The sequence below is a fragment of the Amaranthus tricolor genome, chromosome 7, assembly GCF_026212465.1.
Source record: "Amaranthus tricolor cultivar Red isolate AtriRed21 chromosome 7, ASM2621246v1, whole genome shotgun sequence".
NCBI classification, from domain to species: domain Eukaryota; kingdom Viridiplantae; phylum Streptophyta; class Magnoliopsida; order Caryophyllales; family Amaranthaceae; genus Amaranthus; species Amaranthus tricolor.
In genome coordinates this window covers 4,474,991-4,489,425 of record NC_080053.1, presented here as the reverse complement: position 1 = coordinate 4,489,425, position 14,435 = coordinate 4,474,991, and the positions used below count along the sequence as shown (strand labels likewise).

At 31.4% G+C, this 14,435-nt stretch overlaps 2 protein-coding genes across 2 annotated transcripts; one reads left to right on the top strand and one right to left on the bottom strand.

The window, feature by feature from the left end:
- Positions 1–1,480: 1,480 nt before the first annotated feature.
- Positions 1,481–7,705, top strand: LOC130818867 (proteasome subunit beta type-3-A). The gene is made up of 7 exons (XM_057685110.1): positions 1,481–1,615; positions 1,728–1,909; positions 2,005–2,112; positions 4,528–4,617; positions 4,917–5,001; positions 5,811–5,905; positions 7,456–7,705. The coding sequence occupies exons 1-7, from the start codon at positions 1,610–1,612 to the stop codon at positions 7,502–7,504; spliced, it is 615 nt and encodes a 204-aa protein (XP_057541093.1). The 5' UTR covers positions 1,481–1,609; the 3' UTR covers positions 7,505–7,705.
- A 1,468-nt stretch (positions 7,706–9,173) lies between these two features.
- LOC130818403 (uncharacterized) lies at positions 9,174–10,421 on the bottom strand. Its single transcript, XM_057684571.1, has one exon. The coding sequence runs from the start codon at positions 10,419–10,421 to the stop codon at positions 9,174–9,176; it is 1,248 nt and encodes a 415-aa protein (XP_057540554.1).
- Positions 10,422–14,435: the final 4,014 nt, after the last annotated feature.

The following is a 14,435-nucleotide window of genomic DNA, read 5'->3' as shown; positions in this document are numbered from 1 at the left end:
TCACAAAAGACAATCAGTGTTGGGAAGAACCTTCTGAACCTCCCCTTAGAAAGTTACACTTTCTTGAGAAAACTTGTGATTTTATTTAATGATCAATGAATGAATCAAAACAAATGAAGGGCAACCTTTATACAGGCATTACAAGGAAGGAAAACTAAAGGAGCCTATTTTGACAAAACTTGATAATTCAAAAGAAAAAAACAACAAAAATATGCTAAATTTCATAATCCTAAATTTTATCATCAAACAACTACAGAATGCTCATAATTTCATAAAGTCAGCAAAAACAAAAAAAAAGAACAAAAAGAAATGATGAAAATCAATCATCAAACAAATGGCAGCTGTTGGGACATCATATTCTCAAACTTCCGCTTCACCAGACCCCAAATTTGATCTTTCTAGAAAGATTAGACATCTCGAGGTTGTAATTGTCGATCATAACACTCACCATTGACCTAGTTTTCTTTAACCATTTTGGATTTCCTCTTATGTTCTATAAAAAATGATTTTGTTTGGGTTTTTGGTATGAATAATGAATAAATTAGAGAATTTCAAAGTATATATAGAAAGGGTGGCTTAATGACGACGAAGAAAATGGACAATCCCAAGTCATATAAGTGAATGATAAGACACAAAAATGTATTCAATGCATACGAATATTGGATTTAGGGTAGATCAAGAAGAAGAAGAAGCAAATGATGAGGCTGTTGAAAAAGTTGAAGACATACCGAAGCCTCAAAGAGTCAAAGATGAGAACCAATTATTGAAGCAACTGAACGGTTTCCTAAATATAAACTGCATATTTAATTTTTTTTATAATTACAACTCTGATCATTCCGTATTAAGCTCATGAGATGGTTTTAATAAAAAATTTATCGAAGTCAATAGGTCAATTTAATTTACCATGACGGAATTTCACCTATATAATCAATAGTTATATGGTCACTTATATAACTATTTAATACTCCCTTCTATTCGCTTCAAAAAGTTTTATTTGGTTTTTCAATTCTATTTATGAATTACTCTTATTGTATGTTTTATTTTTAATTTATAAGTTAAAGAATAGTCAAATACAATATTATTTTATTCGTCTTATTGTAAATTTTATCAATAACCTTTTTTAATTTTTACTCAAAACACAATTAGAAATATTTAAGATAAAAAACGTGTATTGGTAAATATGTCAAAACCAAATGAGACATTTAAAGTGAATAGAAGGGAGTATTGAAATAAAACTCATAGCTATAACTTATAAAAGATCTACTTCCTAGTTCCAAAATACTTGTAACATGTCCAATACACCAATTTAATCCTTAAATATGTCTTATTATTTATGATAAAAAATTATAAAAATTTAATATTAATAATCTCTTTTGACTATGTTTTAACTTATAAATTAAAAACCAATTATTAATTAAAAATGACAAATAAATAGCCTAATTATTTCTAGTGTATATTTTAATAAATAATTTATTATTTTTGCCTTATTGTTCAAGAAAGCGTTTTGCTTCTTCCATTGATAAACCCCGTAACCAACTATACCTCTACTCGATTTTCTTTCGATCTTCATTCTCTGTTTTTGCAGTGTTCATTCATATCGTATCTGCAGATGTCTGTAAGTTTTCTCTTTCCTTTATAAACCCTAATCGTTGCTCATTTTTATGTCTGTGCAATTCGACAAAACTATATTAATTTGATTTTCTATGAAATGAAAAAAAAAAAATCAGATCTTTGAGTATAATGGAAGCGCCCTTGTGGCAATGGTGGGGAAGAATTGCATTGCAATTGGCAGCGATCGACGACTAGGAGTTCAACTTCAAACAATTGCTACTGATTTTCAACGTATTTTCCAGATTCACGATCGCCTCTTTATTGGTCTTTCTGGTCTCGGCTCCGATGCTCAGACTCTGTAAGTATATTGAGTATTTTAGGGTTCTAATTTTTTTCCCATTTATGTCGAATGGATTTGAATGATCAGGAATATTTATTTTCATTACTGTGAAGATACCAGAGGCTTGTGTTTCGGCACAAATTGTATAAGCTAAGGGAAGAAAGAGATATGAAGCCGGAAACATTTGCTAATCTTGTCTCCGCCATTTTGTATGAGAAAAGGTTTGGTCTTTTTTTCAATAATATGTGAAATTAAGTTATACGTCTTGTCTATGGGTTTGCTTGAACAGGTTTTTGAATTGTTTACAATTAGACTGAAACCTGAGTAATTGCCACTATAATGTTGAACTATAACTATCACACTGTCTGATTGGAAATCTTATGTTAACCGCACGGTACGGGTCGAACTCAGGGAAGCGAGTTAATGAATTTGTTCAATTAATAACCACGGGATACCAAATAAGCAAAAGTAATTGATGTTTAATCTAATACTACTATGACAAATGATTAAAATGATGTAAATAAAACAAATAAACGAGCAAAGACAATAAACTGATATGAAGATAACAATAAGGCAAGTCTAGGATTAGTCTCATGATTATATGAAACTGAATCTTTAACATGATTAAATGTAATCTAATTAATCTCAAGTTTTCGCTCTATTGATTAATATCTTTTTAAGACCTTACTAATATTAACCTTTTCTATAGATGTATCTTTTGTTGGTTAAACTAGTGTGAATTTAACTTAAATATACATTTATCCTATATTAATTCTAATCTCAATCTTCCGTTCTGATTGAAAAGGTTAACAAAGATATTTAAACTAAGGTTCATTAAGCATAGATTTAATCATAGATTTAAATTTCATGCAATTAATCCAATAAAATCATTCCACACATCAAATTAGGGTCAATCCCTCAATCCTTAAAGGAAAATCTACTCACTATACATAATGATGAACATGAAATTAACAATAAGTAAAAAACCTAATTATAATGCTAAACATGATGGAAATAAGTAATTAAAGACAATTAAATAAATAACTAAAAGACAAGATGAAGAAACTTACTAATTGAAACATAAACAAACCATGGATTGCTTCAAAATAAGTAAAAGTAGCAATGGAGGAACATAAAAAAAACTGAGTTTCTTACCAAGAACTTCCATTAAGGAAGACATAAAATTACGGCATAAAAACTAATCTGAAAATTAAATACCCCTATGTATACTAATGTCTATTTTGGGTAATTCCCAAAGAAAATAACTGAATTCTAATAATAAAGATAAAATAAAACATTAAAATGATAGAGGAAACTGCCAGATCCAGCAGCTGGCGACGACTCGTCGCTTCTTCAAAAGGAACCAACATCACTTTCCAGAGACTTGCGAGGACTCATCACGCAAGGGTGGAGTAAAAGCGACGAGTCGCCATTAATTATTGATCTTCACTTTTGCATCCAGTAACTTGCGACGAGTTGCCGCCTCTTGGTCAGGCAAAAGCGATGACTCTTCGCTTTCTTTTGACTTGTGAGACTCGTTGTTTTCAGGCGGCGAGTCGTTTCCTTGAGCTCTCTTTGCTTGCAACTTCCTTAACCTTTTGGGGCATTACAATAAGAACGATTACTCCCCATACTTGGAATATTTTTGTGACTTATCATTCTTCAACTCATAAGACACCATTTTTTCTTCCTTCCATAGTGCCCTGCAATTGTATAATCCACAAATGTTAGAAAAATACTCTCAACAATTACCAAAATCAACCCCATTACTCATAAATAATCAAATCAACACAAATTGGAGTAAATGAGCCAAAAACAATCCTAACCGCCTCTAATCTTCACAAAAGGAGTATAAAAATATGTCATTATTGATCAATTAAATATGAGAATGGTTAATGATTGTTGTCGATGATCTTATAATCAAACATCTGGTTCGTGCTGTTGACACTTTTATTTGTGGGATTTTGAAGTTTTTTATGGAGGAAGCCATAGTAAATTAGTCTTCCCTTGTTTTGTTCTTTGTTGGATAAGTATGGGAATAAAGGAAAATTGAAAAAGGATGGAAGAATGGGGAGTAGGAAGTAGAAAATGTGTTCTCTTTTAATTGGATCAATCTCTCCTTTGATGAGGGAGATGTTTCTTATAGATATTAAAGAACTCATCCACTCATTTTCTCATGCCCAACTCCTTCCGTTTCCTCCTACCCAAACCAAACAAGCTATCGGGAGAACTATGTTCCATTCCGTGAAAATCATTCTTCCATCCTTTGCAAACCAAACATAGGAAAATGGGAGATTTTACTTATCTAATAATGTTTTTTTTTTTTTTTTTTTTTTTTTTGCTTACACTCTATGTTGTGATATGGAAGTACAAGTAAAAAGTATCGAAAAATGTAAAAGAGAAAACAAGCTTTTATGGCTTAATATTACCACCCCTATTGGTTTCCTCTCAAATAACTTTACTTCACTGTGGATATTATGATTAATCATATTGGATTTTGCATGTGTAGTGGCAATCAAATTTTGATTGAAAAAACAAAAGTAAATAATAATATTTGTATACATTTTTATGTTATTGCCTTTTGTGTTTGTGAGTTCTAAGAAAACTGAGCGAGGATTCTGGTTTATCTATCTCAGGTTTGGACCATACTTTTGCCAGCCTGTGATAGCTGGATTAAGTGATGAAAACAAGCCATTCATTTGCACAATGGATTCTATTGGAGCCAAGTATGTTTTTTGCATATATTTTGCAGTATCTTTGCATTTCTAAACTTTGTCATTCATTTTTGTAGTAAAGGAGGTAAAATGTCCATACATTGACAGCTATCTTTTAATAGTTGTGGTTGTTGACCTATTTTACGAGTCTTTATCTACATTGAATTTCTCGGCTATCCTCTAGGGATTTACCCCATTACCAAGAATAAAGAGTTTTGTCTTCAGATTTTAGGAAAACTAAAAGGATGGATCCAATGCTAAGTTTCTTCTGTTTTTTTTTCTGGTTTTAATGTGTTTCATACTATTTACAGGGAGCTTGCTAAAGATTTTGTTGTTGCTGGGACTGCATCAGAGTCTCTGTATGGTGCTTGTGAATCCATGTATAAGCCCGACATGGTATATTTTTTTTTCCATCATTTTGCATTTGGATTTGGTTGAGCACTTTTGATGTGTATACATATTGACATGTGAAAGCATCTGAATGTGTTCTGTAAAATATTTTAATGACCAAACAAGATAGTGATATAATATACAAGGTCATTTGCACAAAGCAAAGACTAACAAGAGAGCCCATATTGCATCAGTTTCTTTCTCTTTTCACCTTCTAGGAAGATCGAAGATCTGAAAGAGGAAAAACCTCATGTGCTATGGAGACTTGCATTTCAAAGAGGAAAATGGACTGTTGACATGTGGCTTTCTAGTATTTAGATATTTTAACCTGTTTGCTGTTTTCATTTCAAGTATATAAGCAGGTTTTCCTGTTCTTTTTTGTTCCTCTGTTTTTGTTTTCTTCTTACATGTATGGAAGGGGGAATGCATGTAAAGGCAGGCAGGTGAATAGACTTGCTTTGATCTTTATTTTCATGTTGCTAATCTTTTTTTATTTTACTTGATCGTATATAAATTTTTTTGTCCCTGGGTGGAGTTTTTGTTTCCTGCTGTTGTGCCTTTTACTTTCCAGTGCCTTCAATATGTGCTATTATTCTGTATCATGTGCAGTATCTAATCATTTAATATTATGTATACGGGAAAGTGTTTTGAGGCCTTCATTAAAAGATTTGTGTGTACCATAAGACTTCACTTGATTTAGGATAGTCAAATTGTATCTAGTCTTTGCTAGTGATTTCGAGTTAGAACCTGCATTGTTGATTGAAAGCTCTTTGGTCATTCATAGCAGGTGCATTAATTTTGTGCATGTGATACAGGAACCTGAAGAATTGTTCGAGACAGTCTCCCAGGCTTTGCAAGCATCAGTTGACCGGGACTGTTTGAGTGGTTGGGGAGGGCATGTCTATCTTGTGTAAGTTGAATCCGTTATTTCTTACTTTTTTATTCAGATATTTTATGGTACCAATGGCCCCTTTGGTTCTTGGTACTAAATGGTGGTTGTAGGAGTGATTTGTAGTGTAAATTTGTATGTACTATGTCATGCCCATGGTAATGAAACATTAATCATAAAAAAGTTTTTTTTTTCATAATTTTCCTTTACCCTCTAATGCACATTTTCGAAAGGTGATGCATTAGAATTAATATTGTGAAAAAAATGATATAACTGAAGGAGAAAAGCATGACAATTAAACTTCTTGAGAGATTTTCCTATAAAAATTACACTGTCTTTCATTTCTATTTCCACCATTTAATATCGACTACCAAATGGGTCGTAAATACTTATGTCAGCACCATCAATGGGGCTGACCCAAGACTGCATGACATTTGTCTTTATGTGTCGTGTCTTTTTAGATTTTCTGTTTGTTCCTTGGATTACATTAGTGTATAGTATCTTTGTGGACATCCGTTTTTAGTTCTTGGGTTGTGGGTTTTGGGTCAGGGAGCATTCTTTAATGGGAATACTTCCTTGGTTGCCGGACGTACAAAGATGCTGGTGGCTGGTGGGAACTTCGTGGTTCTCAACACGGATCACTTGTGCAAAAATGATATTAGCTACTAAGGGTCAATCAGAAACATCTTTGTTATCACTAACAAGGGTTTGTTTGCGAACATCCGACCCCACCCCAAAAAGCTCCTTTTAGGTGGGAGCCATTGAATGAGATTAGGGTAATGGAATGTTATTATGTCTGGTTGAATAACTTGTTTTATGTTTTCAATCGACGATCACCATTACATTAATGCCTGAGAGTACTCAATGTGCACTCTCCCTTGGACTGATGGCCCATAAGTAATAGAGAGAGAACTTTCAAGTTGCTCATGATTTTGTAGATTAATCAAGATATAGATTCTTGCCAATACCGCTTTGTTTGATCATATGTCAATCGACAATCACCATTAGTTTAATGCCTGAGAGTACGATGTACTGTCTCCCCTGGACTGATGACCATGTATTGTTGGCTTGAATATCCCTTTCATCCCTATTGGTTTCTGCGCTTTCCATTTTTATATTTTCCATAACTCTTACAATTTCATTTCATCCTCTTTTCTTAAGTTTTTTTCATTGTAGTTTCTCTCAATCTTTTAATAGTTTCTTCTAGCCTCAATCCTTTAATTGTTTCTTTGACATATTCAATTTTAGTTGTTTCGTTGTCTCCACATTTCCGACTTCACTGCTTCTGTAAAAGGGAATGAATCATGCTGCGACCTGCGAGTTTGTCATATCGTCTTTTTACCGCATCAGTGATTAGTTCAGATGATAGAATTCAACTCTCATTAGCACCTACCAAGGGGGACTTTATATGATATTTGCAATCAAGGGTCAATCAAAAACCTCTTTGCTATTCGAGATTGCTTTCATACCTTCGAATCTCGCCTTGACCCCCTTAGTTGTGAATTTGTTATAATGACATTGTTATGATATGATAGATTGACATTTTTTTTTTTTTGATTTACTTGTGCTAGGACGCCAACGGAGGTCAAGGAGAGCATCTTGAAGGGCCGGATGGATTAGTTTTTTCTCAGGGGGTTATCATCCTCCCGTTTCAGCAATGGATCATTAATCAAAACGTTTATGTTGTAATCAAATGCTCAGACATATTAAGTAGTTTTAATGGCGACAGGTTTTAATCGGAACACTTTGGAAGATTCAAGTCACTTGTGTTACTTGTAAGTTGTAATGGTGAAAAAATTGATAGCCCTCGACATTGTTCAACATCCTGTTAAAAACCATCTACCAATATCAATCCGTGATTCGCTTCCATGGATAATATTGAAGGTTTAACTCCAAACAAAATTGATTCACAAGAGTTTCTTAAGCACCATAGGCCACATGAGAGCACCATCAATGAAGCCATACTTCCTCTTTGCCTTCGATGAGAAATAAAATCGCCTTTGCCCATTCGTCGTAGCTCTCACCGCTTTTTTTGCGTGTACATTCGATGATGCCAATATGATGAGCTATGTCCGCTTTTTTTGCCACTTTACCACCAACCATTTCAAAAATTTAACGCTTAATGAAAAACTCGTAAGAATAATAGAAATGTGGGAGATAGAAGAATTGAGAAACATTTGCAAAAGAATGCAAATCAATTTTCCACACTAATTATTCATTTTAAAATACCCAGTTAAACAAACAATAAATTCTTAAATATAATTAATGAATGATTAAGTTAATATGATGAGAGTATAATTTTTATTTCATCTTTAGTGACCTTTCTTGCTTTTGCGGTCATGACAGTTTATTTTAATGAAGTAGTTTTCCTTTAAAATCATCTTTGTCTATTTTAAAAATATTTCTATTGCATTCTTATTTTTTTCTTTAAGTTATTTTAATTAGATTAGTTTTATGTAAAAATATTTGTGATTATTTAAATCTTTGAAGGAAAATGGTAGGAGTAATTTTCAGAGCAAAATAAATAAGTTTTACTTAATTAAATTACATATATTATATAATAATATTTTATTATGACATTTATTATGAAATAATGAAAAGGGTAATAATACCAACTTGAATTAATTAAGACTTACTTCTATATTCTTATAATCCCTTCGAATTTTAGTGTCAAACTTTAATTAAAATTTCTGATCGATCTGTAAGAAAAAACATATAATATGAAATTTTGTTCGATTCATCTCAATATATACTTTTTAAATATTAACTTTTTTTGGGTTTTTGAAAACTCACAATTAAAATTATTTGATTTTAACATTTATATTGAGATCCACGAAAAAAATAAATAAGAAGAACATTTGAAGGCAGAAGGAGTAACTCTTAACCACTAGATATATTGATGGATCATTGCCTGATTAACGAGTATTTATTAATGTGTCATATCCCCCATCAACAATTTATTTTTAGTGGCTTATTAAAATCTTATTGACTGTGTTTAAAATTTATGTGTCCAATTAATCATACTTTACTTTTTATGATGATAATATTATTATATTAGTCATATTCAAGTATTCTTCTTTTATTATAAATATCAATTATTATAGAAAATATCAATGTCTAATAGTAGAAAATTATCAGTAAAGATATTCTAGTTAATAATATTTTGAAAAGATTTTATATCAGAAACGAGAATTGAAACATATAAATTGAATGAAAAAAAAGTGTGTTGCATAAAAATTAAAATAATAATGTTTGACTACAAAAACTGTTTAGAAACAATACATTGAAATTACTCTATTTTTAGAGAGGACTCTATGAGATTCTTGGAGCAAGGCCGAAGAGTTGTGGAATAAGAATTGAATCGAAGTTTGTAACAACTATTTTTATACTTATTAATCTTTTTCAACTTTCCAAGATTTATGCCCTCCAATTGATACCGATAAATATAGCCGTTAGAATCACTAAATATAAATTGTTTATCCACAACAGTAAAGCTATTTGTCCAATGTAAGGCATCCTTGAGCCCCAAGTCTTCTTTAATATTTAGTTTTAATAGCCACCTCCATGAACATAATTTCTCACCATCTGTAGCATCGCCTTCATCCATAACCCATATGTTGATTTCCATGTTTAAGTACTTTACCAAACATAACGAAAAAAACCACGAATTACCACTAAGACGCTCCCATCCAAATATGCGAAAATAACAATCGCTGAAATTAAAATTTTCTCTTGCTTCATGAGGCAATGAAATCATACTTGAAGCTTCATTCTTCATGTTATAATAAACTATGTAAGGGTAATAATACAGAGATTCAGCTCTATAACAAGAATTGGATATTGACATGAAATATAGACCACCGTTGAAGCATACGTAATTATCAAAATCCAACTGTCTTCCCCCAGTTATTAATTTTTTTGTTTTGAGTACCCAATCACCTTCCTCTAACATGTACACATTATACTTATTATTCCAACAATATTCCAAATCATTTACTACAACTTCAAAGACTAAAAGGGTATAATCTAATGGAAACTTATTTTTTTTGGTTGAAAAATTAATAGAACCACAAATAAAAACTATATTAACATCTGTATCGTTCTTGCATGCTTCAGCTAATTCATTATTCGGCAATGTAATAGGCAACCAAGTTTTACTGACAGGATTACACAAAAATAATTTAGTTGGCTCCTGTGAATTAATTGTTCTACACAAAATCAGACCATTACTAGATGCTAAAACACGCCCTTTCTCAGTAATAAATTTGAGGGAATCGATAGGAACACCATTATTAGTGTGATCTTTGAATAAAAAACAAATATGTAGCGTGTCTTTTATTCTTAAACAAGAATCATTTTGTATAATCAAAGATTCAGCAGTTTTTGTACTTGAATTATAACATTGTTTCTCCACAAAAGAGTCTTCGGAGAGGAAACTTCGTATCTCTTTTAAAACTGATAACTTGTATAAAAGTTTTACAGGTAGCCATGAAAATATTTCGAACATTTGATGGTATAAACACATATTGCTAGCCATAGTTTGAATGGAGAAAAGTATTAACAAATTGTTGGAGAGTAACAGGAGTATGAGTGTTTTTTGATGTTAAAAAGGATTAGGGGTGTAGTTTTTTTTTTTTTTCTTAATTTTTTTTTTATGGAATTGTGAATGTTACGTAGGTTTCTTATTTATAAAGATTTGGAAAATTATGTTGGGTTTTCCGATCCATTTTTTTAGGACAGTTTTAGGAATCCTATTTTTAGGAATTTCCGATCAAATACTTAGTCTAAACTACAATTTAGAATTTCTTTTTTTTTTAAAAATATTAATTCAGAATTTTTAATTGGATTCTTTCGATTATCTTAACTTATTAAAATATTATTTATATTGTTAATATATTTTTTAGAAAACTTACCAAAATGGAGGATTAGAATTTGTATATAATTTTGACGCATAGATATAGATTTTTTAATTTAGAAGTTTGAAAGTTTATTCTCTTAATAATAATAATAATGGGCCGAAAAACCTACTTATATTATATACATCATATTGTTTTCTAATAATTCTGAATATTGTTACAACATTGATGTTGCTTATTTTAAATTAGGGTAGTCTTTTTTTTTTGTTTGGAAAACTTAGAATATATTACTATTATTTTAAAAAAGTGAATGAATAAAGTAGGTGATTATCTATATTATTTAATTCTTTTGTTTCTTAAATGACATTAATATGTAGTTTTATTATTTTAGTAATATATTTAATCAAATACCAAAGAGCTTGCTCCTTGAACACCAACTTTCCTTTAAAATTTTTATTTTGTTGAGAAAGTTGTATAAATCAGATACATAAGTAAGTACTTCTACATAAGTTCCTAGATTTATTGAGAAGGGGATGACTTGAATAGCTATTTCATACTTTCTGGTTTAATTATATTTGCTATATTTAACTTTTTACACAATTTAATATATTATTTTGATAATTTATATATTGAACTATGTATAATTAAAAATTATAAAATTTAATATTATGAAAGTATGTGATTAGACAATTAAAATAAGATCTCACTTGATTATATTTTTTCTTACACATTATAACCGCAATATATAAAATAAGTTTGAATGATGAATAGTACTAAAAGTCGTAATGTAACAAGTATTTCAGAACAGTGAGAGTATTAATTTGTAGTACTACTTTGAATGTAGCATGTCCTTATAGTACTTTGCATATGCAACTTTTATTTTTTGTTCATATCTTTAATTATAATATTTTAATACTAATTTGTGTATTTATCACTTTTTTAAAGTTATTTTTTATTTTTTTTAAATTTTTATTTTTATTCGCACAATTTTTAGGGATGTGTCTTTTTTTCGTAACAAATATGCATTGCATAATTGTTGCAATTTATCTTATCATAAATCATAAATTCTATTAAAAGAATTGTGAAATGCCAAATGTCACACTCTAAGAAACTATAACAAATGGCTAAAATACATTGGTTGAAATTTATTTCTTAATATGAAGATCCTATATATTAAAATAAACCTAATGTATTTTTTCTACTTTTGTATTAAAAAAGAGAATTTTAAAATAAATTCTATGAAAAGAGTCGTAAAATTCCAAATGTCACACTCTAAGAAACTATGACAAATGGCTAAAATACATTGGTTGAAATTTATTTCATAATATAAAGATCTTATATATCTAATATACCTAATGTATTATTGGTTGAAATTTGTTTCCTAACATGTATAACTAAATTCATATTAGAAAACTAATTTAATGGTAGGTTTAAATAAAGAATTAGAAATTCAAACGAATTATTCAAATTCTTATTCAATCGTTTGGGCTGGCCCAATCATGTGCATCTTTCTCAGTCCAGATCTCGTACCTCAAACTCCCTCTTCAACTCTCGCTGGACTCCCCTGGCAGCCTAAGCCCACAAAATATCCCACTCCTGTCCAGTTCTTTGTCCTCCAATTTGTATATTAGCGTCTTATCTCTTCCAAGGCCACATTCAACTATCCCTTTACAGTGCAGTTCGACTCCCTATCTACCACCTACTGCTTGCCAGCGCACTTTCTTCGTTCCTCCACCCTGTCTTACTACTCTAGTCAAAACGATAACCCAACCCAAAATATTCCTCGCACGCATACGTTACCCAATCCATTTCTCCTATTCCTAAAGATTCTGTCAGTGCCTTACATGACCCAAATTGAAAACGTTCCATAAAAGATGAATATGGTGCTTTAATTGAAAATAATACGTGGAAACTTGTACCTTGGCATGCCAATGCCAATATTATCCGTTCTTTATGGAATTTTTTGGCATAAGACTAGGTCTAATGGCTCTTTTGAGTGATACAAGGCTCGTTTAGTGGGTGATGAAAATCACAGGGTGATGGTGTTGATTGTGATGAGACCTTTAGTCTGGTTGCTAAACCTACTTCTCACCAAATTGTTCTCTGTATTGCTCTTGCTAAATCTTGGCCCATTCATCAGTTAGATGTTAATAATGCTTTTATTCATGGTTGTTTAAATTAGACTGTTTATATGCATCTGCCTATGGGATTTCGTGACTTTGCTCATCCTGATTATGTTTGTCTGTACACAAATCTTTGTACGATCTTAAGCATGCACCTCATACTTGGTATTAGCGGTTTGTTGTCTTTGTAACTATTATCGACTTCCAAAACAAGATTTCTGATAATTCTCTATTTGTGTATTATTATGGGTCTGATATTTCCTACTTTCTGCTTTATATGGATGATACTGTCTCACTGCCTCCTCTGTTTCTCTTCGTTTGTCTATTATAGTTATTTGTTAAGTTTAGTTCTGATACCATATCAAGAAATTAAACCAATTCAACCAAAAGCTTAAGTTAATGGTTGAGGCCTCAAGATATGTTATATACTCTTACAAATAATTCACTTTTCCTAGTTTTTCACTATTTTTCTACAAAACTGTAACAACACTTGGAGAGATTAGTATTTGTGGTGTGATACCCCAGATTTAGCTAAGAACTCCACGGTTAAGCATGCTTGGTGGGGAGCAATCTTAAGATGAGTGTCCTTCTAGGAAGTTCTTCCGAGTGCGCACAAGTAAGGTCAAAGTGCGCTGAAAAGACTTGTGTTGGTCTGTGGGGCCAGTCTACAGTCTCCATGAGTAATGACCAGCAGTCCGAGAGGCCGGGGTGTTACAAATGGTGTCAGAGAAACCCTGCAATCATGACTGATTGTGTTCAATGCATCTAGTAGGGGAAAAGATCTTGAAACTACGATCCAACGAGGATGTTGTATTCCTAAGTAGGGGTGAATGTGATACCTTAGATTTAGCTTGAAAAAAGATTGATAGACTACTCATATTAACAAGGTGCATCTTTTTTTTCATGGGAGCCCATTTGCTAAAAACTCCACAGTTAAGCGTGCTTGGTGGGGAGTAGTAGCAGGATGGGTGACCTCCTGGAAGGTTCTTCTGGGTGCGCACGAGTGAGGTTAAAGTGCGCTGAAAAGACTTGTGTTGGTCTATGAGGCCAGTCTACAAATTACATGAGTAATCACCAGTAGTTCGAGAGGTCGGGATGTTACATGTGGTTAATGAAAAATTTGAGTAAGTTTCACAGCAGCGGAAACTCGTGTTTCTTCTTCTAAAACTATATTATGCAAGTAACCGAGAAATAAAGGAGGATGGCACTTTGAAAGGATAGGTCATGGTGAAGGATGAATGATAATTATAACTAATCATATTTATAAAAACTAATAATATTTATGTTATAAAATAAATTATTCTAAAATTTACCTGAATTTTTATGTGTTACCTCAATTCTAAAATACTTGTAACTGGTTGTGACATATTATAAGGAAAAATATTACTATTAGTTGCAAGTCTAATAGAACGGATGAAGTATAATAGTAATGTTAAACACTATATATTATTTTGAGGTTAACAATCTTATTATCGACAAACTATATTTGAAAAAAAATATAACAAATAAGTGACACTAATACTATGTTAAATCTTAATTAGTAGTATAATTGTTACAAGCGACCCGAAATGA

Bases quoted from the DNA above. Each gene is read 5' to 3' on its own strand.
- LOC130818867 (XM_057685110.1), top strand. The intron at 2,113-4,527 runs GTTTGGTCTTTT...TATCTATCTCAG, and splicing joins GCCATTTTGTATGAGAAAAG to GTTTGGACCATACTTTTGCC. The intron at 5,002-5,810 runs GTATATTTTTTT...CATGTGATACAG, and splicing joins CCATGTATAAGCCCGACATG to GAACCTGAAGAATTGTTCGA.
- LOC130818403 (XM_057684571.1), bottom strand. From the start codon at position 10,421: ATGGCTAGCAATATGTGTTTATACCATCAAATGTTCGAAATATTTTCA.